Source organism: Polypterus senegalus, chromosome 4, assembly GCF_016835505.1.
Source record: "Polypterus senegalus isolate Bchr_013 chromosome 4, ASM1683550v1, whole genome shotgun sequence".
In the NCBI taxonomy this organism is placed as follows: domain Eukaryota; kingdom Metazoa; phylum Chordata; class Cladistia; order Polypteriformes; family Polypteridae; genus Polypterus; species Polypterus senegalus.
In genome coordinates, this window is record NC_053157.1 from 59039553 (window position 1) to 59067376 (window position 27824).

Below are 27824 nucleotides of genomic sequence, written 5' to 3' on the forward strand. Positions count from 1 at the left end.
TCGCAATATGGAAAATTCTTTGCAACATAGAACCAAACTTGAGCAGAAATCTAAATTTGAAGCTTGCAGTTGGAAGCCTGAGATTGCATGTAATCGCAATGGCAGAAAACAAAGTGCCTGTACAGATTTTGGGACTTTGCACAAAATGTTTACTAAGGAACTGTCAGAGAAGTGGCACAAAAGGACAAAAGGCCATAACACTCACTGGCCTAGTCTAGCTTTGTTTAATACAGCACTATGTGAAGACATGAAAGTGCACATACGAGATTACAAGTCAAAAGACACAAGCGAGAAGACTGAAAAGAAGAGAAAGGTGCAAATGGAAATAATACAGATGTTTATAGGTGAAACCATGAAAACAGAAACAGTAGTGAACACAGTTATCAGTATTTTAAGTAGGAAAAGGTAGGGAAGAATTACAAGGAAGTAGGACACAATCAGCCCCACCAACAGATGCAGTGCATGAGTGCCCACTGAAAGAAAGGAAAATAAATATTACAAGGCAAATAGAACTGGAAAGTAAGAAAGAAGGTGCCAGTAAACATGATAGCGAGTACAGCCATTTGGGAGCTAAAGAGTTCTCTTTAGCACTGAAGTGACACTGGGGGATAGTGGCTGGATGACTTTAAAACAGAATAGATTTAATAAATGACCGTTTCCAAGGTTAGGTTACAAAAAATAAAGAAGGACTGAGAGAGGAATTAGTGAGCAAAAATGCGGATTATGAATATATGACAAAGAGGGGTTAGCAAAGGATGGAAAAGATAAGGTCAGGGTTGGAGGATGTGAGCAAGGTATTAAGAAATTATCAGAGTCCTGAATGAATACTGATAGACTGTAAAAAATATTGTAAAACAATATGGAGAGAAGGAAGTAAAGTTATAGAAGCTCCAGAAGAAACAGGAAAGTAGAGATGAGGATCAGAAAGGACACAAATTGGAAAGGAGAAAGCAGGAAGTAAGCTCAGTCTGAGAGCACTATGAAAAGATGAATACAAATGAATTAAACGTTATGAAAAACAAAACATAGAAACTGTAATGACATTGAGACGAGGGAAGAGGAAGGGGAGCTGGGAGAGGCTGACAAAGATACAGTAGAATGTCTAGGTGAATGGGAAGAAGTGGATGAAATTAAAATAACTGATGAAATAGAAGGTAATGAGAGTGTTGAGGAACAGTAGGATGACCCACCAAAACAGATGGTAAAAAGGAAGGTTAGGGAAGGAGGAACGCAATAGCAGTATCTCCTGCAAGTACATCATTAAGAGAATAGCTAATAAAAGCAATATCAAAGAGGATTAAATAAAGTGAACTGCATCACCAGAGACCTCCCATAGATGATTTGCTTAGAGAAGAGTTGAAAAGTACAAGGAGGAGTATAGGGAATTTAAGCATGGAAGGTTTTGAGCAAGAAAGTAAAGAAAGAGAACGTGGCATGGACACCCACAACCTTTGTGGCAATTACACGTGTAAGCTACGAGACAAGCTATGAAACAAAAGGCAAGACCACCACAAAGTTAGTGAATGTCAGATTCCAGTATTGATTAAAGGAGATAAAGCCCAGTATCCTCCATGGAGGATACAGGACTTAGAAGGCCTGGTGGCTGGCTTCCCTAGCATACATGAAAGTGGAGGAAAATGGATTAGGGCATTTGAAGACAAAATGATGGGAAAGCTGCTGGCGTTGCGAGATGTGCAAGCACTGCTGCTGAAAAAACGGGGCACTTGTCAAATTGAGTACTGTCAGGGATGCCAGGGGCGACGACCCGACCGGGACGCCTTGAGGGACCGGAGGAGGGCATGCGCCCATCTGGGATCACGTGGGGGCCACCACCCTGGTTGCTTTGTGCGCCACGGGTTGAGGGCTTGGAAGCCCAACCCTGTAGGGGCCTGTGGTCACCGCCAGGGGTGTCCCGATGCCTTGGGAACCATGGACCTCAGCACTTCCGCCACACCAGGAAGTGCTGGGGGGAAGAAAAGCAGGGACACTCGGAGAGCTTCCGGGAGTACAGCTGGCACTTCCGCCACACAGGGGCGTGTCGGCGGGTGATTGTCGGAACCCACCTGGAGCACATCCGGATGTTAATAAAAGGGGCCGCCTCCCTTCATTCGAGGCTGGAGTCGGGTGGAAGCAGGACGAAGCAGAGGAGAGTGTGGAGGCGGCCCGAAGAAAGGTGTTGTGTGGCCAGGACTTTTGTAAATATTGTAAAATAAACGTGTGGTGGTGACTTTGCAACATGTCTGCCTGTCTGTGTCTGGGCCACGTCCACATCTGGCGTAGCCAGCAGGATGCTCCGTCTGGTGCAAGACGGGGGCCTGGCATTCAAAATCTTGTTGTGGACGCCCCGTTGCAGCAGGGGACCGCACCCACGTGCCGCAGAAGCGGCGTGCACACAGCCTCACTGGGGAAAAGTACCCCACGGACTGCCATGGGTCCGCAGGAGAGCCGTTTTTCCCTGAGGCGGATCGAAGGCATGTGGAGTGGGGCTGCAGCAGGCTCCTGTGGGTGCGCCGCTGCTGGAGGTGTCCGGGACGGCATCGCGTCTAGGAAAGCCACGCCAAGGACGTCTCCTCGGTTAGACGGGACCTGGGAGGTGAGTTCCCTGCCTATCGGTAGCCGGCCCTAGGGGGCCGAGCGTGTGTTCTTTCTTGCAGGCAGGGACCGCCCGGATCAATGTCAGTGGCAGACGCATGCTGGTCGCAGGGGCTTCGACGGTGTGGCGGCGCCTGCGGGAGTCATGGAAAAGGAGCCGCTGCAGCACGAAAAACAGCGAGGCTGCAACCAAGCACATCGCCGCCGCAGGAGGGGAGCCAAAATAGCCGCAGACCAGAAGTCCCTCCCCATGTCAGACACGCGATTAGATGGTGTGTCTTGCGTGCCTGCCGATGACTGGAGAGAGGTGGGACGAAGGAATGTCCATCACGTGCCAGGGGGAGACCTGATTGGGCCGGAGGAAGAGGCCCACACGAAGTTGCCAGCGTCTGGGGCTGACGGACAGGTAGGCTCCGCGTCGGTTAACTTCCTGTCTTTGCCGGCTGCTCTGTTGGAGCTGGAGGCGTGCCTTCAGCCCGCGGAGCAGCATTTGTCGCAGGTGCTACGTGCCCTCCGGGCGGATTTGCGGTTCCTGGAGATGAAGGCGGTTGCGTTTATTCAAGAGCTACTGATGGCAATTAAACGGCGCAACGCTGGATTCTTCAGTCGGAGGTGTACGGCGGGGAAGATGAGTACAGCCGTCCCCGTACAGGACAAGGGAGGGCTTGCTGAAAATGACTGTGATAACAAAGATCAGCAACAAGTAGGCAGTCCTCCGACAGTGGATGCGGCGCAGGGGGCTATGCGCGCGGTGAGGGGAGAGACAGCGAGAGGGCTGGCAGGACCCGGGCTGTTGAGTGCCCCAGGTCCTAGCGCCCTCCGCCCCGAGTCGGCGGCAGTCTCGCACCGCTCTACAGGGACACAGACAGGAAGGAGTCTCTTTTTATGCAGTAAGGAGACTCAGACCGTCAGGGCGTCCCAGAGTGACAGGAGGAATCGAAGGGTGGATGCCGGTTCCTCCAATAGGATGGGACGTGGTGCTAGGAGCACCTGTCCGAGTGTTGGCCGCCCTCTGCGGGGGCAGAGGGAACCCATGACGTCAGCAGAGAGGAAAGGACTGTAGGCGGTCCCATCTGTTACACTGACAGGAGAGACACGGAACCCACGGAGGGGGTGCCGAACAGGCAAGTGCTGGATGGAGGGGGGAACGCTGCCAGTGCGGGGCACAGAGGGATGCCAGGGATGGGTGTCCAGGCAGCGGTTCTGCCCCTTTGTTTCTGTTAGTTTTAGGACCGGACCGTTGGGAACCTGCCCTCAGGAGACAGGCCGTCTGCTTGAAGGACTCTTTGCTGGTGAGGGGGTGCCGCCACGGCTGACGGAGACTAGGAGGGTGCGAGTGGCTCCAACCAAAGTGGCACGGCATCCTCGGAGGGGGTGCCGAAGGAGCAGGGCCCAGGGTGGCGAGTTGGACCCCGGTGGCTCAGAAGCAGGACCCACTTCGGGGATAAGTTGCTCTCGTGGGAAGTGCTGTTCCTCCCGAGTGGTCTTCGCTGGCTGTGGGGCAGTGTCAGGGATGCCAGGGGTGACGACCTGGCCATGATGCCTTGAGGGACTGGAAGAGGGTGTACGCCCATCTGGGATCACGTGGGGGCTGCCACCCTGGTTGCTTTGGGGGCCACGGGTTGAAGGGCTTGGAAGCCCAACCCTGTAGGGGCCTGTGGTCACCGCCAGGGGGCGTCCCAATGCCTTGGGAACCCTGGACCTCAGCACTTCTGCCACACCAGGAAGTGCTGGGGGAAAGAAAAGCAGGGACACCCGGAGAGCTTCCGGGAGTACAGCCGGCACTTCCGCCACACAGGGGCGTGTTGGTGGGTGATTGCCGGAACCCACCTGGAGCACATCTGGGTGCTAATAAAAGGGGCCGCCTCCCTTCATTCGAGGCTGGAGTTGGGTGGAAATAGGACGAAGCAGAGGAGAGTGTGGAGAAGGCCTGAAGAAAGGTGTTGTGTGGCCAGGACTTTGGGGGGTTTGTGTGCACTTGACTTTTGTAAATATTGTAAAATAAATGTGTGGTGGTGACTTTGCAACATGTCTGCCTGTCTGTGTCCGGGCCACGTCCACAGTACATATTGGGAAAAGCTAACCTCTTGGCGATTATGGGTACTTCCTTGTTTGATGCAAATGTCTTTGACCCTTATTAATCTGACCTCTGGAAGGTCCTTAGAGAGGAATACCCTAAAGTATTAAAGGGAGAGCTAATTGGGGACTCAGAGAATCCTTGTTGGTTTTGTAGAAAGGCAGTTGAGAAAGTAGAAACTGGAGAAAGAAAAGGACTCAGAAGGGGATCCTATGATGACTGCACTGTTCAGAAGGGGCGTGACAAGTGCATTACCTGAACCAGTCAAAGGCAGGCTGGAAGACATAGTAGGATTAGAAACTAAATCCTACAGAGAATTAATTCTGTGATCATGTGTCCATGCCGTTGAAACGTGACCAGAGAAAAAGAGGTCCAGAGAAAACTGGCTCAAATGCAGCTAGGGGAACTGACACAAAAAAATAAAAATAAAACACAAGCTCTGGTGATCTGTGTACATGAGATGAGTGCAGTGGAGGAGAATAAGGTAATGGCACCAGGACACATTATCAAAAATTGTCAAATAAACCCAGCTAAACTGGAGTTAGCAGCAACTTGCTTCAGGACATGGAAATTCATAGCTAGGGTTTAATCAGGAAATTTAGGGGTACCCAGAGAATCCTACTTGGGAAGGTCAGTACCCAATATTAAAAGGGTATGATTATTGAAATTGAAGGGAAAAGCATCCTTGTAATGATTGATACTGGAGCCACTTATACCTGTGTTAAAAAGAAACATGCAGCACACCCTCCCCGTGTCTGGTAAACATGTTAAGATGGTAGAATTCTCAGGAAAAACACAATTCCTTTGCACCTTTTTGTACAAGGCATAATGACTAAAATTACTGATCTCTGATCATTCATCCATAAATTTGTTAGAAATAGATTTGTGTAAATTGAATATGACCATTTGGCATACTCTGGACAGGGTATTCATTGATCCAAGGGGGCATTAAGGCACAGATGACCTTATAAACCACATTAGCCACAGTTTACATGATAGGAGACATCTCATTCCATTACTCAGGCAGTATCTGAACTTTGGCAAAAATGAGGAGTGTTTATTGCAGCTCATTTGCCAGGAGCTAGGAAGCCTGGAATAGAATATCATTGTACAATGATTTACGACGCAGAATGCGATAATCAATTAGAACAGAGATGGCATTCTGAAACTGATTCTCAACAGTTCTCTTCAATTCACAATATATAATAATTGGGAGGCAGGGAGCTGCTATGCAAATAGACCAAAATGAACTTATTAGATAGAGAGATAGATAGATAGATAGATAGATAGATAGATAGATAGATAGATAGATAGATAGATAGATAGATAGATAGATAGATAGATAGATAGATAGATAGATAGAATACCTAGGCCCCGTGATAAAAAATGCAGAATAAGTGGGAAAGGACAAGTAACCTGTTAGTCAACCAATCTGAGGGTACAAAATACATAAAGATACTGTTTTCAGTATACATGAAAGTGGTACCAAAGATTGAGGAAGTCCCAGCATCCAGACAATTAGATGTTACTTAGACCAAACAGGTAAGGTAGAGGTGGGAAATGGAAGGTCTCAAGTGAGTTCTGGCCCACTCACAATATGGATGTAGGCCTAGTAAAAAAAGATAATCCTATAGAAATTAGGGTTAAACCAGGGTGCAAACATCCTAGGATGATGTAATATCCTCTTAAGCAACAGGCAGAGAGGGAATGCAATAATACAGTGCAATATTACAATAGTACAATAATAGTAATAGTATTTCTAGAGGCAGTAATGTTGAAAGGAGGGTTTGCTTAAAAGCAGACAAATCAAAATGGAGACTGGTACACGATTTGAGAGCAGTAAATTACACAGTACAAGACTGGCCAGCGTAAATTCCTAATCTGCATACACTATTCACCAATATTCCTGAAGGCGTAGAGTATTTTACTGTCATTAACTTATGTTCAGCCTTCTTTAGTATACCATTGGCTGAGGCATGCCAACTATTGTTTGCCTTTACATATAAGTGAAAACTATATACCTATACCAGGATGCCTTAGGGCTTAAAGCACGCACCTCATGTTTAATTAGACTTTGAGAACAGATTTGGAAGATTTGATTTTTGGACAGCACTCTGATTCAGTATGTGGAAGACTTATTGCTTTGCTCTTCCTTGATAGAACAATGCCATAAGGATTAAATGAAAGTACTTGAGAAATTAGAACAGGGAGGGTATAAGCTTTCAAAGGTTAAGTTACAGTACTGTAAAACCTGAAGTTGAGTACCTAAGAAGGATCATAATGCAAGGAAGGAAGGTGATATCTCCATCACAGCTGGAAGGGATTAGCAGAGCACCTAAACCTACAACAGTAAGACAGATGAGGGCGTTTTTAGGAATGACTGGATTTAGTTCAGATTGGATACCAGACTATGCTTTGAAAATTGATCCTTTGAGAAATATGATGAGAACTGCAGGACTGCAAAATTTATAAAACCATTTGGATTGGAAAATAGATGCTAATGTGGTGTTTGACTCCATTAAACAAGAAATGCAATCCGCACCTGCATTAGCTTTATCTAACTATGGTAAACCCTTTTTGTTGTATGCTGGAAATACATACTCAGGGCATGTTACAGCAGTTTTAATCCAAGAAATGCATAGTAGTAGGAGACATCAACCCATTTCATATTAAAGTTCTAAGTTGGATAATGTGGTACAGGGATATCCACCATGTTTCCATGTATATGACAAGGCATCACTCATTACGATGGGATATCCAGTAATTATTTATACTCATCACAAAATTGTTGAATTTATCAAAAAAGGAAGATATGTTTTGACATCAGCTAGGCTGACATCTGCCCTTCTGTTATTCCATCCATCCATTCATTATCCAACCCGCTATATATCCTAACTACATGGTCATGGGTGTCTGCTGGAGCCAATCCCAGCCAACACAGTGTGCGAGGCAGGAAACAAACCCTGGGCAGGGCGCCAGCCCACCGCACCATTCTGTTATTGACCTATCTTTATGTGATAATTCAAAGGTGTGATACACTTAATGTTGCAAAATGTGTTCCAGTAGAAGAAGAACCACATTAATGTATAGTGGAATCAATGGTTTTCATTAGGCTGTGTCCACACTTGGAATCTTTACACCTTCCAGTTGCAGACCATACATATTTTTGTACAGGAAATCATGCAGGTTTGGAATTGTGGAATATGAAAATGGAGATTCTTAAGTGATCATTTCACAAAGGTGTGAAGAGCCATGTTTTGTCCAGCTAGCATGTAAACTAGGAAAAGACAAAACTTTGAACATTTTCACAGGCTCAGCTTACACTCATGATATGTACCATTTATTCAGAGCAGTCTGGAAACAAAGGGTATTTAAGAAAAAGGATGTTTTTTGCTATACAGTGTCATGAACAGATTCAGTAATTAACCATGGCTATGCTGCTACCAAAAAGGCTGGCTGTAATCAAAAGTCAGGCCCACAGTAAGGGCAATGACTGTGAGGTAAAAGGAAATAATTTGGCAGATGAGGCAGCCAAAACCACATCTAAAACATATGTAGCTGTATTAGAACTACTTGTAATTACTGAATTCAGAGTCACTGAAAGAGATATAATTGAAATGCAGAACAAAGCAGAATTGTATGAAAAATTACCATGGGACCAAAGAGGAGCTAAAAGAGACGCTCAAGGTTTATGGCATTCTACTGAAGGCCTGATTGTTGCTCCTTCTGTGCTCTTAAACCTGTTTACATATTAAGTACAAGTAGGAAAGTATTTCGAGAAATTAAAAATCAAGGAGACTGGTCATTTGCAAGCTACAGTTGACTAATTCCTGTTGGAATGTGAGATTTGTGTAAAAACAATGCAAGCAAAGGAATCACCACCCCTTTAGGACACACATAAACACTTGAGGGTCCATTCAAGCACCTATTGATAGATTATGTGGACATGCTAAGGAAGGTACAAAATAAAAGGTACATGTTGGTGTAATTGACAGATTTAGCAGATGGGTGGAGGCAACTCCATCACCGGATCAAGGAGCAAAAACTGCAATTAAATTTCTGACGAGAAGATAAACCAAGATTTGGTATCCCAACAGAGATAATCTCAGATAATGGTTCAGCTCTTATTCAGAAGGCAGTGAAACAAGTTGTACAGATATTGGGTATTGAGCAGAGACTTGATTGTGTGTATCATCCGCAGTCTCAAGGAGTAAAAGTGAATGGGACATTAAAAGCACAACTAAATAAAATTAGTGCTGCAGCAAAAATGAATTGGTTGGATGCTTTGCAGCTTGCCTTAATGAGGGTCCATACTGTATATTGTTGTGTGAGTTACCCCAACAGCTGTCCAATTAGAATGAAGCACAGCTTGATGTCACCTGAACCATAGTCCCAGGCCTGGGAGTCCAGCATGAGGACAACCTGTACCCGACAATGAGGATCCAACAAGTGGAGAATTGACTATTAATGCTGTATCTAGCAATGCTATGCCTAGTAATGCTGGTACTATCAGGACTAATGATGGTCCAGCGAGTCCAGGGCAAGGTACATCAAGAGGATTCCCAACAATCAGCTTTTCAGATCTTCAATGGCATATATGAAAGCGATAACTGGCATATGGACAATAGGGTAAAAAGCGCAGTAGGTTTGAAGAATAATAATAATTTTGGACTGAGAATTAAGAAAAGTAGCATGATTGAATGAGTAATAAAAATTAAAATAATGAGACCATGAAATTATGGGAAAAGGCTCAGAAAAATAACTAGTATAAATGGGCAGTTTACATAGAAGGAACAAAGAAGGAGTGTTGCTTATGTGCAAAGGCGAAAAACACCAAAATGAGTTAGTTTCATTTCCATACTCATCAAAAACATGCCATTAGCATGAAGGACAAGGTATGCTGCCCCTATTAGTGTATCCTCATGAAGGAATCATGAAATTTCTCTAGTGAGGGACTTAAATGGTTACATTGAAAATATGCTGGAATCTGGTCAAGCAATAAGAATCTAGACTGGATTAATTATATATACTATAATCAGCAGAGGTTTATTAATTAAACAGATTCTACTCTGACAGCTTTAGGAGAGCAGGTGAAAGTTACTGCCACATGACCAGGCAGAACAGGCAGGTATTGGATTAGATATTGGCTGAATAAGGTTGAGTTTGTCAAATATTTGGAGATGAGTGTTGCTTATATACTGTATCTCAAATAATACAGCACCTAGGGGATCTTTCACTCAAGTAATTAATAAGCTTAGGGCACTTAGTGAAGTGGTCCACGATAATTCTGGAAGAGATCAGCATTTTTGGAGTCATCTTTGTGATTGTATTTTTATGTCTTGGACTGTTATTTTGCAGTGTCTTTCCCTCTCTAGTGTGCAAAGTACCTGGGTTGAAGAGAATTGACTCAAAACGTAATCATTTGAGAGGTTTACCTGAATTGGTAAGACTCAAAAATGGACTATATTATGTTATTATATTAAGATTTGTCTGCTCTTATTATGTTATATAATGTGCTACTAATTGCTTAAGTTGATCTACATTGATTTCTAATTAATTACACTCTATTATATCTATTATGCTACCTGCAAATTATTGCTACTGATTATACAGTACTGTACTGTGTAACTTGTATACTACTGATTAATACAGTTCTTCTCCTAAATTGGATGACCAGTGATCTTTTAATCCTTCATAGTCAGAGAAAATGAGAGAGATGTTTGGTTTCTATGCTACCAGGAGGAGAGAACGGTGACCAGGAAGGTTATGAAGAGCATCAGTCGCCTGGAATTCAGGAGACACAGAAGACTAAAGTTTGATTCCCCTTCTCTTCTCCTGGGTGTAAAAGTAGTAGGACTTTAGGAAGTTCCAAAGCAGGGAATTATATAGAAATTAAAACTATGAGTAATGTCATAATTAAACTAAAAGTTAAATCATATACTGCGGTGGGTTGGCACCCTGCCCAGGATTGGTTCCTGCCTTGTGCCCTGTGTTGGCTGGGATTGGCTCCAGCAGACCCCCGTGACCCTGTATTCGGTTTCAGCGGGTTAGAAAATGGATGGATGGATGGGTTAAATCACATATTGCAATAGATACTTTCAGCTTGTAAATAGTTAAATATTAAAGGGCTAGACATTTATTTTTATTCTTTACGTTATCAGGGATACCCCCAATATTTACAAGCCAATGGTTAAGAACATGACCAGTAATTAAGACTGGATCACAAGGTAATGGTGGCAGGAGATGGGCAGACAGTAATCATGTCCATTAGGCAATTATTTATGCCCTGTAAGCACAAGAAAATACTGATAATACTTACAACCAAGGTTAAAAATGTGACAGGTAATGATGGCATGTAATGGTTAGAAGGCACTCATGTCCATTACAAAAGTTATTAATGCCCATTAAACATGACAATTGCATCCAATATCCATTAAGCATTAGGGATTATTTGTGGCATAAGCAGACACAGAAGAATGTAGGACTTTGGGTACCAGTTGTCAGATTATGATAAAATATATGCAGAGCAAGGTAATCTTGAAAAAATATATAAATTGAGATAATTTAGTGTTAAGAAATTATAATAAATATGAGGTACCGCCAGACCAATGATGCCCACTTCACTGAACTGAGTTGACTTTGTATTTTATGCAAAACGTATTCTGATTGCTCATATACAGAAACTCTGCATGTTTTTTTCAAGCAAGATCAAGTTTTTTTTCCACAACACTACACATACAAGCATTACACCAACTTGCATTAATATTACACTACAATAATTTAATACAACATAAGAAAATGGCTTTTCAAATCTGTTCTATTAAACAACACTCTAAATATGGGTCACTTCTGTTAAATTTAAATGCTCCCTCATGATCCATGTAAAGAAATAATAAAGGCAGCTTGGAAATAATACAGTATACAGTAAGTCACATTCTTTGCAATTCACTGGAATATAGAATATAAGATGTACAGTAATTCTCCAATAATTTACCAAGACAAAATATATTGCTGCTCAAAGTTCACCCTTGCACATAAAGCTGGAATTCTAACTTAATAAGTCACCAGTACATTTATTAGCACTCAGATAACAAGGGGCCCTCAATCTATACCTTTGGAGCTTTGAACAATATAAAACTTGTGATCTCAAAACATTACTTTTTTACAACACTTTTTGGGATGTCAGGGGCTCCACATCTGAAAGCTTTTCAAAAGGTAAACACGCTTACTTGCCTCAACATGATTCTTTAAATTTGAAGGCAAATTTTTGAAAGCAGTTACTACTTTAGGTGCTGGCAGCCAAAATGCACTGCATTATATATGAATTACCTTTGCATCTTACAAATTTGAACATAGTGTTCAAATATAACGTTTTTTCATAGACATGACTACTAAACAGGGTATTCTCCCAAACCCCAGCCCTTCTCACGTTCTCCTTTGTTTACTCATAGTATATGTACAAGATATTTATTTATGCAAGGTCCTGGTGACTGGATGAGCCATGTTGTAAGCACCCAGGGTTGACTTACTGTAGCTGTAATACCATATATGTGACAGTCAAGAGTAAGATTCATCATTATTGATTTTGTTTTAAATCTTTTGCTTTGTTTATTATGGTTATGTCTTTGCTTTATATATTGGAGTTTATGATAATTTCTTTTTTGATCTCCTGGTATTTTCACCTTAGGCCATTTTCTGACTATTATTTTAGCCAGCTCCTTAGTATAATTCATCCCATAGTCATCATAGTCAGAAACCCTTCAAGAATTCATTTATTTTCTCATTAGGTCATTACAAAACAAAGTAGTGAATTGGTCCTTAAGTGCTGTGTGAGTCAGAAAGTTTCCCAATTGAGTACCTTGGACCATTGATCAAGGATAAAATTTGTAGTCATATCATCTGACCTGTGGCACAAATATGCTGGACACTCATGTAAAAAGAGGCTCTGAGCCATAAACTGATCTCCATTTGGGGGCGAGCCGGCTCAAATGGATTTGATGCCCACTGAATAGACATGTAGTATACAAACCAATAATGATATTATGCAGGGCCATCTTAATGTATTGCTACAATGGGAACTGGCCTGGGGCTCACAATGTTTCTGATGCCTTTGTATGTTTCTGTTTTGCTTTCAAAACAGGGGCCCCAGTGCTATTTTGCCCAGGGGTCTATGATGCTGTTAAGATGGCTCCGACAGTATGCTAGGAATGATTTAAACTTTCATTTTTGAAAGAACATCTTACACCTTTCACAAGAGATCTGAAACATGGTATGTTAATGGCCCCTGTTTAAGACCTTAGTATTGGAGGCAGCAGCAGGTTGTTGGCACATGTAAAGGTGGCAACTCTTATTATATGCTGGTGATCACCAGCAGTAAGGGAGGTTGTCAATGGACTGGATTTTACTATTTGTGTGTCTTTCATCAGGCCAGAAAAGTGGCCATTACTGGTGGCCAAAGTTAAGGCCAAAGTGAGGGTGCAGCTCGATGAGGCTATGAGGAGTTGCTTTCAGACAGACTCAAAGACATATTGACAAACCATTTAAAAATTAGAAAGGGTGGGCAGGTGTTGCCTAGGCTGTTGTCATCAATGGTGGGAAATGTTGACCTTAAATTGGGCTATTTTTGAGAGGAGGAATGCACATTTTGAGGAACTAACCTTGGTGGCTATGCCCTTTTCAGAGAAGGCACAACCTGAAGCTTTGGTTTGTGTTGTTTCCAGTACTTTTGTGGTGATTGAAATGCTTGTTATTAGCAAGGCTGCAGGGGTGGATGAGATGTAATAGGAAATGCTGAAAGAACACAAAATTATGGGTCTGTTTTAGCTAACATACCTCTTCAGTATTGCATGGAAGACAAGTGCAGTGTTTTCAGACTGGCACTCTTTTGTTCTGGTTCCAGTTTTCTTATAAAGAGGAACAATTGGGTGTGTTTTGATAATTAAGGGATCACACTCCTCAGTCTCCTCTGGATAAACCTGTGAAGGGCTACTGAAACTGGGTCTCCAGCAGTTTAAAGTCAGATCCAGTACAAGCAATGTGGATTCTGTCCAGTCTGTGGAACAGTGGATCAACTCTTTGTCCAATCTCAGTCCTACATGCATGTGCTTTGTGGGCTTCTAAAACGTTTATAGCCAAGAACACTGCAGCATCTTTTGAAAAATGCCTCAACAGCATGGTTTTGCTGAATTTGTAGGGTGAGCAAGTACTCTGGGTAAATTTAACTTAATTTTAAATGACAACGACCAGGGGATGGAAGGATCAAATAACATCAGCAGAAATAAAGTCTAATAAACAGGCAGGGTTCTAAATACTAAGAACAGCAAACCAAAGCAAATGTCAAAGGCTTAGAGAAAATAAGTTGTAGTCAAAGAAAGATGCAAATTTTCTAACATGTAATTGTTTTCCTTAATCCTGCCTGCACTAATTCAATATTTTGTTTAGAATACTTTCTTGAGGCTAGTCCAATACACAGATAACAAGCAGCAGTGTGCTGTCATTTTATATAGGCAGAGTGTAATGATGTGGTGTATCACATAATCTCTATGTGCAATCTGTACATAATTCAAACATACTGAATAATCTGTTTAGCCCTTATTTTTTATTCCCCATTTAGATTTTTGTTTTAATTTGTTTTCAAGACTTGGTACTATTATATTTTGGTTTAGTGAATAGTAGTGATGAGTGAACCCACTGAATTTGCTTCACCTCAAGTTTGGTCAAATCGTTGAATTGTTCAGGAACTTTGCCAACTTCAGCAAAATGCATTGAAGTGAAAGGGGAAAGAGGAACTGGACTAGTTTTGAGTGGTCTTTTAAGTGTCACTGAGAGCTAGGCAAACGTCTGCCAGCTATGCTGGACCCAGTATGGTGGCCAATAATATGGTCGTAACTATGAGAAATCGGTGCTAAGCACTGTGCCACCATGCATCTTTCAGATAAAATGAATAGAATTAAATATCAGAACAGTAAAATTTCTTGCAGACAGGAAGTATGAATTCACTGTGGTTTCACCTCACAGATTCAATAGCTGGTACTCACAACTGTCAAACCGGAAAGTGTAGTTTTATTTTTTCCCTGATGCTTTTGCTCATTCACTGAAACTGCTACCAAATGCAAAACATGCAACTATATCCTTCACTCCATCCTGTTTGCATCAACTTCACAGCACCCTGGTTAATACTCTGAAAGGGTTAGGCTTACGTATTACACACAAGTTACATGCAAGTCCACACAAAAGACTTTACCCTTAAGACACAAATACTCTGACACATTTTCTGTTTAAATGTATTTGGAAAATTTCTACTCATTTTTAGCCCACTACCAGGATCAGTGTTATATACTTTGAGACTGTCTCATCCAGCATTGGCTGCTACAGCTCTTTGATGTCATGGTGGCCTCACAAAGCATCATGGGGTGTTAAGTAAAAGCTGGCTGCAAGGCTTATTCCCTGTAAAATATTTTTCACCAGCGAACATGACATATTCAGTATGGAAAATGCTTTGGTGAATTTCGATGACCTTCACTAGTGAATAGTCATGCCTCCAATTCACTGATTTGATGATCTGTTCATATTTAAAAATATACAAATGCATGTAACTAAATTCTTTGAAAAATATACAGTATGTTAATTGAAGCCACAACTGAATAAAAAATGAGCAGTTGAAGATAAATATGTTCTAATTACAATTTTATAATAACATCCACAAAAAAGTAAAAATGCAATAATATGCATAAATAAAATGTTTTATTAGCAAGAAAAAGCACCAAGGTCTGCACTTTAATTAAGAGTGTTTTTATCTGTTGTCATTGTAAATACAGAACCTGATTAAGGATGAAAATACTTCATTTCTGTTTACAGATTTAGGTTTAAAGATGGAAAATTAAACTTTTCAAAGCAGACATTAGGTGCTTTACTGTAAACAGACAAATAACTAGGTGACAGCATCTTCTTTCATTGTGAGATTGCTGGAGAAATAGACTGTATTGCTGTTCAACTCTCAGTCATACATTTCTTCATACTAAAGACATTAGATAGACTTTACCAAACCATACAGTGGCAGGCAGCAATCCCAAATTGGAATGTTCTTTGTACAGTATGTTTCTTTAAATTACACTTTCTGTAGTATAAATATAGCATTAGTTAAATTTACTTGTAACTCATTTCTGTTGTATTAGAAGTCTTGAATGAAACATATGGCCACCTCATTTGGTACAATGACAAGAAAGGAAATATGTCTCCTGTATACCCTTGATTAGGTTGTTTAGGAGACCTTGGTCTCAACAAGATGTCAAAAACTGGTACAGAGATACTGCCTATTAATAATTACAGTGTCTTTCTTAGTTGTTTCACATTTACTGTTAGTGGATGTGTTCTCCAACTAGTTCCTTTCACTTCATCTCATATGCAGTATATTCATTTAGACTGAAATTTGGTGAAAGGTAAAGTGACTGCATTCAGCTGAATTTGTTGTTTTTTTTCTTCTGTACCTTTCCAGGATTAGTGTTTTGGTCGAGCTACTACTAGTAAAGGGACAGACTATAAAAATGTATCTTGACAATGATGTTCACGTATTATACACTCACCTAAAGGATTATTAGGAACACCATACTAATACGGTGTTTGACCCCCTTTCGCCTTCAGAACTGCCTTAATTCTACGTGGCATTGATTCAACAAGGTGCTGAAAGCATTCTTTAGAAATGTTGGCACATATTGATAGGATAGCATCTTGCAGTTGATGGAGATTTGTGGGATGCACATCCAGGGCACGAAGCTCCCGTTCCGCCACATCCCAAAGATGCTCTATTGGGTTGAGATCTGGTGACTGTGGGGGCCATTTTAGTACAGTGAACTCATTGTCATGTTCAAGAAACCAATTTGAAATGATTCGAGCTTTGTGACATGGTACATTATCCTGCTGGAAGTAGCCATCAGAGGTAGGGTACATGGTGGTCTTGAAGGGATGGACATGGTCAGAAACAATGCTCAGGTAGCCCGTGGCATTTAAACGATGCCCAATTGGCACTCTGGGGCCTAAAGTGTGCCAAGAAAACATCCCCCACACCATTACACCACCACCACCAGCCTGCACAGTGGTAACAAGGCATGATGGATCCATGTTCTCATTCTGTTTGCGCCAAATTCTGACTCTACCATTTGAATGTCTCAACAGAAATCGAGACTCATCAGACCAGGCAACATTTTTCCAGTCTTCAAATGTCCAATTTTGGTGAGCTTGTGCAAATTGTAGCCTCTTTTACCTATTTGTAGTGGAGATGAGTGGTACCTGTTGGGGTCTTCTGCTGTTGTAGCCCATCCGCCCCAAGGTTGTGCGTGTTGTGGATTCACAAATGCTTTGCTGCATACCTCGGTTGTAACGAGTGGTTATTTCAGTCAAAGTTGCTCTTCAATCAGCTTGAATCAGTCGGCCCATTTTCCTCTGACCTCTAGCATCAACAAGGCATTTTCGCCCACAGGACTGCCGCATACTGGATGTTTTTCCCTTTTCACACCATTCTTTGTAAACCCTAGAAATGGTTGTGCGTGAAAATCCCAGTAACTGAGCAGATTGTGAAATACTCAGACCGGACCGTCTGGCACCAACAACCATGCCACGCTCAAAATTGCTTAAATCACCTTTCTTTCCCATTCTGACATTCACTTTGGAGTTCAGGAGATTGTCTTGACCAGGACCACACCCCTAAATGCATTGAAGCGACTGCCATGTGATTGGTTGATTAGATAATTGCATTAATGAGAAGTTGAACAGGTGTTCCTAATAATCCTTTAGGTGAGTGTATATATTGTCAGGGATGCCAGGGGCAACGTCCCGGCTGGGACGCCTTGAGGGACCGGAAGAGGGTCTACGCCCACCCTGGATCACGTGGGGGCCACCATCCTGGTTGCTTTGGGGGCCATGGGTAGAGGGCTTGGAAGCCCAACCTTGTAGGGGCCCGTGGTCACCGCCAGGGAGCGCCCCAATGCCTTGGGGACCCTGGGAAAGAAGAGAAGGGACACCCGGAGAGCTTCTGGGAGATCAGCTGGCATTTCCGCCACACTGGGGCGTGTCCATGGAGGAATGCCTGGAAACACCTGGAGCTCTTCCAGGATGATATAAAAAGGGCTGTCTCCCTTAATTCGAGGCTGGAGTCGGGTGGAAGCAGGACAAAGTAGGAGAGAGTGTGGAGACGGCCCGAAGAAGAAGGCATTGTGTGGCCAGGACCGTGTTTGGGGTTTGTGTGCACTTGACTTTCAATTGTAAATATTAGTTGTAAAATAAACGTGTGGTGGTGGATTACAACATGTCTGCCTGTCTGTGTCTGGGCCGCGTTCACAATATATATATATATATATATATATATATATATATATAAAGCAGTATATGTAGCAGCCTTTCCACCTGAAGCTAAGCAAGTTTGGTTCCACCTGGTACTTGGATTAGAGACCTTTTAGGAGAAGGTTGAGTTGCTGCTAGAAGAGATGTTAGTGAGATCTGAATTTGGATATCAATCCCCCAGTGCAAGGATGGGGACACTGTGCGGATGAGACTTATAATTGAGGTCTTGAAAAATTGAGGTCATAAAAATATCCCAGGTCATCTTTCATAAAGAGTAGGGTGTACCCAAATATCCTGGCTAAATTGCCAACCACACCCTTGTCACTCTAAGGCCCTAATCATCTCCTCCTTTAATTGACTAACTATCTCTCACCCCTTCACCACCTAATAGCTAATCTATGGTGAGTGTACTGGCGCAAAATGGCTGCCATCACATCATCCAGATGGATGCTGCACATTAGTTTTGGTTGCAGTGGCTCCCCACTTGCTATTCAAAGAGCTATATGAATGTAAAGAATTCAGGCATCAAGTACTTAGTGTTTTGCCATAAATCACACCTCATGCAATCACACTATCCTCCTCCTTCTTGGATAATTGATAAACGGTAGTACAATCCTTAGTCCATAGTTATCCGTGCGTATAATTCACACTAAAACATGGCATACGGACAAAAGTGGAAATGTTCATATGCACAAAAAAAATCCAGATGCATAAATCTGTGTGTTTGCCAACTTCCACGTTCTTCCGCTCCATAAGTCCCAGTCAGCGTGAAAAGTAACACACGTGCATGCGCCTGCTGCCACTCCCCAAACTCACAGAATTAAGCCTCTTTGAATACGGAAATCAATATAAATACCTCTTAAGCTCAGCGTTCTGTGAAAAGACAATGGCAAAAGCACAGGGGAAAATATAAGAATTTCAGCGAATGCCAAGTGGAGGCAAGGAAAAATGTACTATTTGTTGGTTTAAACAGTGGTATAAACAACAAAAGGAAGTTGATTGAGTGACAGAGTGTCAGAAAAACTCAAAAGCTCAAGTTCACAAAGTCGCACAGTGCCCGAAATAAAAAAGAAGTTGCCAGATATCATAGTGGCCATGAAAAAGTGAGTCGTAGCCCATCGTCTGAGTGTCATAAGAAAGCTTATTAGGGTACAGAGAAAAGAAAAAAAAAAATAGGGACACAGTGGGAAAAAAGCTCAAAATCTCAACCTTAATCTCGAAATGTCTACTTTAATCATGTAATTTATTTCGTCAATAAAGTAGAACATCATAAACTTCATCTTAAAATCATTTATTTGACTAGTTTTTCAAATTCCATTGTAACTAAAGTAGCACATTAAATGCTTTGATTTGTATGTGTTCTTCTACGTGTGTGACCCACTATGTGCTTTTTAAATGAGCTTTCTCTTCCTCGGACAGGACACAGAATCCATTACATTCATGATATGTAGCTCTGAATAATTTAAATACTGAGATGTATACTTAATATCATTTTCATGATGATAGGAATTAAAGCATGTATTAAACATGGGAACACAGTGGCGCAGTGATTGTTCATGCCTCATACAAGATGCTTGCTGCGCTGTGTGTGACCTTCGATAAAATAATTTATTGCAGCAGCACTGTCTTTTTCAAACGTACTACCCCCAATTCCTGTCCTTCCTTTTCTTTCTCCAAATACCCAATCAACACACAATCAGCTCTGTAATAGATATTAATCCATCTGTAAGCTGAGAACGGCAATTCTTCAAAGCTTTTAAGGAATATTGAAATATCTTCGTAGTACATGTTTAATTATTCTATCCATCTATGCTTCCAATGTCGCACCAGCCCCAGCAAGAATAAAGCGTGAGGCAGGAACTATCCGTGAACTGAGTGCCAGCTCCTTGGTAGCACTGTGACACTGTGTCCTCACATGTTTAATTATTAACAATATAGATTATTTAAATGAAGTTAAAGTTTTATCTGTATAATATAATAAACATATTTTGCTGCATTTCATCTTAAAAATTATATAATCATCATATGTATATACATGCTTTATAAAGTGGCTCAAGTTGTGCAATATTATAACTGTATCTCCAGTTAAAAGTGAGGTAATTGTACTTATAAGTACAAACAGTTCTACAAGGAGCACTTGATGAACTGATTGATTTCGTTTATAGTTCTTGGGATGAAACTGTTTCTGAACCGCAGGGTCAGTACAGGAAAGGCTCTGAAGTGTTTGTTGCATGAGAGCAGTTCAAATAGGCAGCATGGCTGAGGCAGATTGTGCTTGATGCTGTATACTGATAATTCTCTTTCTGATCAGCTGCTGCAGAGCTGTGATTCCACACTCAGATACAGTGATATAAATACTCTAAATGATGCAGTGAGAATAATATGGAAAAAGATGATCCGCTGTGGCAATCCCTAACAGGAGTAGCTGAAAGAAGAAGAAGAAGAAGAAGGTGCAGTGAGAGTAACAACACTAAAGCAGCTATGGTATTTGGAATAGTTTGGCTATTCTGTGGACCATTACATTGTTACGGGTTAATTACAATCGGATGCCTTAAACTAATAAACAATATGCAGTTAATTTCAGTGTATATGATTAAGCCGCATCAGGAATGTGGATCTAAAATAGAAAGGGAAACCACACTGGAACAGTAGCACTGCTTTGACGCTGGGTGCCGCCAGTTTGCAAAACTGAGCCGAGGACTTGTGTACACCAGGGTTTGAGCTACCATGAAAATGTGCGTGGCTTTACGGCAAGTTTAGGTTTTATACATTGTGATTTGAGCATGGAAACGGAAGTATGCAACATTTTTGTGCGTGTGCAACGTTTATACATGAGGCCCCTGGCCTTCCAAACAGCTTTATTGAGCAGGAACCAAGAGACATTTTTTTCCATTTTTCAGTGTTTTATTTGATTTAACTCCTTGTGTCAGTGTTTCTCAACCACTGGGTCATGACCCAACCACATCATACATGGGAAAAATAGGCTGTAGAACCAGAAAGGCTGAGAAACTGCACTAAGTTACACCATTATGTTTGTCACTGGCAGAAGGAGAAGCTGTTTATCTTGTTATGCCCACCATCTCGTCCGAACCACACACACAAAGACAGTTCTTTGGCACACAAGGACCACAATTAAATAGCATTATTTGCACATAAATGTTGTCACAGTATTGTTAGTTATGTGGAAGAGAGACATGTGAACATAATAAATTGTCTATTCAGCATAAACTAATTGAAAATAGTTCAATATTTGTAAGGATTCTAATGATATATATTCAAAATGCATTACATGCAAAAACTGTAGAATGCTATTTATAATGTTAACAGAGTACAGTAACAGAGCAGACCATAAAAATTGACAAATAAGAATATTGTAAAATAAAAAAAAGTTAAAAGCCTATCAAATTCAACTTAAAATTCAGAACCAGGTTTAAACTGATATTTTCCAAGCAACCCTTACCAATAAAGACACTCACCCTCACTATCACTGTCCACCTGTCCATCAATCTCAATTCCCACTGGAAAATATCAAAAATGATAAAAGAATGTGAGGCAATTTAAGTTTAATAACTGTTTTTTATAATTAATAGATATGAATATGTAGAGTATATACAGATAGCTTGATATACAGTATATTAATAAATATATATATATATACATACTGTATGTCTATTTTATATATATATATATATATACTGTACTGTTATAAAAAAATCCTGCGACGAAGAGGAGATGAGATGTTTACAAGTCACGCCCTCCTCTCAACCATAGAAAACCACGCCGACGGTACTCTCACCTCTCATTCGTGTGAATGCTTTTGAAAGACACAGTTCTTGCTCTCTCAGCTCTTATGAATTTTAAAGTTTTCTTCACTTTAAGTTCCCAATTAAAGAAGACAGATTATATCCAAATCTTATTAAAGAATTTCAACACGAAGGGTTATCAACAGTAAAAATTAGTACACCAAGAAACGATCAAGTCAAACGAATTAATGCCAAAAATAATGATTGTGGTTACACTACAAATTAGTTAAATGCATTTCAATAGACTATGCTGAAACAGTAAACACCGTCTGGTCTTCCTCTGCACGAATTACTGTAGAAAGAATGATGTATCCAAGAAAGGTAATGTAGTACATCTTCAGGTGATAACATTAGACAACAAAGGAGATCTTGATATGCCATTCGTATTAAAATGTTAACAGTTTCCCGTTAGAATAGCTTTTGCAAAGACAATTTACAAATCTCAGAGGAAAACTTCGAAAAAGTAAGAGAAAGAAACGAAATTCAAACATGTGCAGTTATATGTGGCGTTATCACAATGAAAGTCCAAACACAGAATCACAATTCAATGCAATATTGACGAAAATTTATTTCAAAAAATGTTTTTTACTTAAGTTTTACAGTAAAAGTTTTAAAAGTTTTTGTGTTTTAATTTCAAAGACAAATAGAACAAAATTGTATTACACAACAAATAACTGTAACGCAACATGAAACAATTTACATTCAGATTATTACATTTTAATATTTTTGAATATATTTAATTACTTGCTGTAATGTAAAATAATTAGTAAATTGTACATCTGAATCCGCATACGTGAGCGGCAGAACCACAAAGAGGCTAGCGTGTAGTGCAAGCACAGGGTTTGGCAAGCGAATTATATGTAATTTTTCTGCACCATTTAGTTGAATTTTTAAATAAGTTTACCATTATTATATAATAAAAAAAAGTAAATGAGGTGCAGAATTGGGGTTATTGCTCATTGTTTTAATTTATATTCCGTTTTTTGCAAAATTATAGAAAAGATTAATTTACAAATGCATTGTAATTTTCAGTTTTTAAAGTATCACTCGATTTTTATTTATTACTCTTATGTTACTGTATTTCCTAATGTTTGACTAAAATATAACAAGTAATAACAAGTTGACCTCACCATCCTCCATTGTGATCTGTAACTGACTTTTCCTTGGCATGTTTGAAGAGTTTTATGATGGTTTATGCTGTTTGATAGCTGTAATTCCTTTAATGCATTTACTTCACAGGCACTTGGTTACAAAGAATTGTTTTCTCATAGGATAGCCTGTCTGGGTAAGATGACCAACAGCCTGCAGTGGCATTCTTGCATTTCCATGACAATGGCAAATAGCAGTACAGAGTCCTAAAATACAGCAATAAATTGGTTCTTTTAAATCTATTTATTCTCAGAAGTCCATATAAGGTACAGTAAATAGACATGTTCAAAAATATGTATTGACATTGTACTTTTTATTCTAACATGTACATGTTTGTTTAACATTCATTATTTTAAAATTCATTTCATATGTTTGTATTTAAAAATAATTACCCATAGCAGTATTTTTTCCCCAAATTAAGTACATTAAAAGATGAGAGACACATTAACATGTAACTGTCAACTCACTCAGGTTAATGGAACATGCAGAATGTCAAATGACTCAGCAGAGTGAAACTGGTGTATCCATCACTGAAGTATCCTTTCACAGGTTAAAGAGAATTTTTTTTTCTTTCGTTATTGTCTTGAGTATAATCCAGTATTGTTCAAACTGTTATGCCTTCACATTTGTCTGTCTCTGTTAATCTTCACAATAGTCTGATTTAAATAATGGTCTAGTCATTGGACACCTAAAACAACACCTGAAGGAAGATGCTGAAGGTTTAATGAAGATTCAAGTTACCTGTCGTGTAATGTTTCATTATGCATTTACTGGTCTAAAATGGTATGTATATGACATAACAGTTTTAAAATAGCTCTTAATAGCTAGAGAAAGTGAAATTAATAATTTAGGAATTCACCAACCTACATACTTTTAAATGCTAAGTGAAGCATTTTCTTCTGTTGTTAAAGTTTAATAAAGAAGTACTGATCTATATAAAACAATATCAATATAATAAATAGTATAAAAACATTTAAATGTACACCTTGTTTAAAACATTTTGATAATTGTGATATACCTGTATTGTCTTATTACTCACTCATTATTTCATTTATTCTGTATTGTAGAAGGTAAACAAACTGTCTTTGGATACAAAACATGTTGCTTTAAACTAATTTTAATGTTTTTGAAACAATATAGTAGATTAAATAATCTAGTATATACTTAACTGTTAAATTATCTGAGCTATTATGGATGGATGGTTAATTGTAAAAATTGTCTTACATTTTTTTATTAAATAATTCCAAAATAAAATAGTTTGATTCTATCTCTATAGCACATTTTTGAAATAATCATTTTTTAACTTGCACGCACATGATTTTGGCTTTAAAATCAACCCTGATAATTCTATGACACCAGTTAGTAAACACATATATATAATAAACAATTTATCATGAAGGACTCAAGTGGCAGAAGTAAATTATTTAATGTGTCTAGAGCTTACATTTTACATAGCTCATTAAAAATTAAGGTATTGTTTCTTATCCAGAATACTGCATAATAAAAAGAGTCAGTTGTGAAGCTTATGACATTATATTTTTTCAAAATTTTCATGGAAAAATTTCATAATAGAAAGTCAATAACACTATAAATAAAATAAGTGCTAGAGAGAGCTAGAGGGTTCTGAATACCTCAGAAAACACTGCTGTATGGCTACTAAAAGAATGCCATTTTAACTTTACACAATATTGGTTGTAACCTTGCTGGTTTACATATCTAAACAACTTAAATATATTGTTTTGTGTTTACAGTAAGTAAACAGTTATCAATTAGGATAACATGAAAAGGGTAATGTGCATTGCAACACTTTAAAGCTATTGATATATTTTGGTTATTACCGATAAATTAATACAAAATTGAAGAGTTTGACTTCATGCGCTGCTGTCTCATTGCTACAGGGCTTTAGGTCGAGTCTGAGTGGAATTTGCAAATCCTCCCCATGTCTGTGCAGGTTGCTTTTCAGAAATAAAGGAGTCTTGCATTAACTTGTGTCTCTAAAATGTAAAACTGTGTGAATTAACCTGGTTATGTGCATTAGTGTGCCCACGTTGGACTGGCTAAGCATTTGTCAATAATTCCTGCTTTGTATGCAGTGCTGTTGGAATTTTTTTGAGCTCCATGTGACCCTCAATAGGACATAAAAAGGAATTTTAATGTATGCCACAGGAGAGAGCGCTGTTGCCTGAGAATTTCTGTTATATGGGCGCAGCACTCTGGAATGGAAAAAGCAGGATCAGAAAATGGACAATGGAGTGCAGAACAAATAAGACCCTGGAAGTCCCATATGCAAAGCATTAGAAAATTGCAGCTACAGCGTATTAAAGTGGCCAACATGGAAAATCAATTTTAAAATATACATATTTCTTTCTCTTTTTATACAAGAATTAAAATCCACTGTAAAATAGCACTTGCACATGCATTATTTACAACATTCATATCCAGGATGTACACCCATCTTTCTTTATCTTCTATATATATATAAAAGCCAAATACCACTGACTCACTCATCACAAGATCTCCCGAACCATGAGGACTTGAAATTTGAAATGTAGGTTACCCTTGGCCCATAGGTGCTTGCTAAGAAACGGTTTTAAAAATTTCGTGGTCCAAGCACAAAATTTCTTATAGTATTTTTTAGACCTGTTTGTATGTCTGTCCGCTTTTCATGAGAGAACTACTTAACGGATTTAGATTGGGTTTTTTTTCTATAATTTGCTTGAACATTCTGTTGATTTTGCGACTTTCTCATCGTGCTAAGTATCATAGTCCGCTTGCGGTAATGATTTATTAGCATGAATCCAAGAGCAACTCATTGGGCTGCGGGGCCCTCCTCAGTCACGTGTCTGCCTTGGGGCGTAACCTTAACTTTGCTTAGTTAGAGAACGAGAGAACTACTTACTGATTTAGATCTTTTTCTCTATAATTTACTTGAACATTCTGGTTGATTTTGCGACTTCTCTCATTGCTGTAAGAATCATAGTTTGCTTGCAGGATCGATATATTCGCGCTAATCCAAGACAGAGGATGCGGGCCAAGGGGAGGGGGAAGAGTGACATCAGGAGTAAGAGAGGCCCTCCTCACTGTCCTGTTTCATTAATACATGAGCGAAGCCGCAGGGGATGGCTAGTTAGATAATAAAATTTAAGATATTGGTAACACTTTAGTTTAGGTGCTGCAAAAATGCATCTATTATTCATTTACTGTTATGTAATAAGACCTTAAAGGCTTTTTTGGTCTTCATAACATTTACAAAACATTAGTAGACAGGTTATTCATCTCTGTGCAGTATGGCATTTTGGCATGATGGTAAAATTGCTTGTTAATACGAAGGATTCACAGGTTTTATACAAAATATTTAACATCAAGAGTAATGTGGCTCAGTTAATCCACCTCAGACCACTCCAAATTGAAGTTCTGTTAGTTGATCACATTGCAGAGATGAATAAACAATTTACTGACACTTTTGTTAGTGTTATGGAGACCCACAAAAGTGTATGTATGTTAAGGTCTTGTTACAATGTTATAATAATAAATGAACAATAGATGCATTTTTTTGCAGTACCTAAAGTGTTACCAAGATTTTTGTAATACATAACCTTCAATTCACCATATTCCTGATATTTAATGTACTGGCCTATTGACTTAATACAATATGCAATTTCTATTTACATTTATTAGGTAAAAATATCATTCATCTTTCTTTTTTCTGAGCTTACCTTCCTTTCAAGTTGCAGGAATCACAGCCTATGTAGGCAGACATGTGTACCAAGCTTTAAACAACAACGAATTAGATGGCAGTTCATTGTAAGGTACAATCATACAAGTCCTCACACTCACATTTGTTATAGCTTTGTGACAGTGGTTTCAATGAAATACGCAGTACAAATGAATCATTATTAATAGGTTTATCAGAAATATAATAAGAAAATGCTCTAAACAGTCATCATTTGCCCAGGAAAGGCATGGAGTAAAGTGCTTTCTCTTTAGGGAGTCTGCATTAATATATTAATACTTTTAATAGAAATGTTGAATACTTTGAAATCAGGCTGATACCTATATTTTTATATCAGATGCCTTAATAACACTATTTTATATTTAAATGTGAATTTCTAAAATAACACTTCAGTTTGACCTAGATACATATTCTTTGAAAATGACTTTGTGACAGTGATGTTTGTATGGCTTTCTTTAATTCAATGGCCCTGTGTAAATGTAATCTTTATGTCTGAAAATAGTACGACAATACTTTGATTTACTAGATATTACACAATGAAGAAGAATGATGGCCAAACACTTAAAAACTTTTTGAATGCATTATTTCACGAGGGTGAATCTGATGTTTCTGAAATATCAACTAAAAGTTTTTATAGAGTACTTCTTTACATCACATTGCTGCTATAAATGTTATTACTCAATGCTATCTTTTACAAACTACTGGCTAAAGTGTCTCTAACATCAGTGTTTTAAAAGTCAATACACTTGAGAAATTATTGTTCAATAATTCTGATTTGCAGATATAAAATGACCCGTAAGTGTCTTTAAACCTAAATAAAACACAATTTATGTTTGACAAGGGATGAAAATGAATAGTTCAGATTCCCTGTCTATACTGAGGATGAAGTTGTGATGTTCTTGGTCCATGGTGGTGAGGATTTCCTGGCAAATATCCATGCATTCCAGGCTCTCTTCTTCCTGGGGGAGAAGTCACAGCAATATGTGGAGGATGAAGATTCCCAGGCCGCACACCTCTCTCCCTAGGGGAATAGAAATTTCCACCATTCTGTCCTAGATGGTTCCTTTCAAAGTCTTTGTTGCCTGATCTTTGACCTGTTACAATGAAAAGAAAAAAAAAAAACGCTACATTCTTA

General features: G+C 39.5%; 2 protein-coding genes across 2 annotated transcripts in view; both read right to left on the bottom strand.

Annotated features, from left to right (window-relative positions):
- The window catches only part of LOC120528712 (transmembrane channel-like protein 2-A), a 114109-nt gene extending 90585 nt beyond the window's left edge, over positions 1 to 23524 (bottom strand). Inside the window, exons 1-3 of the mRNA XM_039752868.1 lie at positions 23424 to 23524; positions 22938 to 23162; positions 21481 to 21522 (exon numbers count right to left, since the gene is read on the bottom strand). Coding sequence (XP_039608802.1) covers positions 21481 to 21522; positions 22938 to 22977 — 82 coding nt within the window. The 5' untranslated portion in view covers positions 22978 to 23162; positions 23424 to 23524. The remainder of the gene's footprint in view (positions 1 to 21480; positions 21523 to 22937; positions 23163 to 23423) is intronic.
- A 4023-nt stretch (positions 23525 to 27547) lies between these two features.
- LOC120528713 (transmembrane channel-like protein 1) overlaps positions 27548 to 27824 on the bottom strand; it is a 98875-nt gene continuing 98598 nt past the window's right edge. The window contains exon 22 of the mRNA XM_039752869.1: positions 27548 to 27783. Coding sequence (XP_039608803.1) covers positions 27548 to 27783 — 236 coding nt within the window. The remainder of the gene's footprint in view (positions 27784 to 27824) is intronic.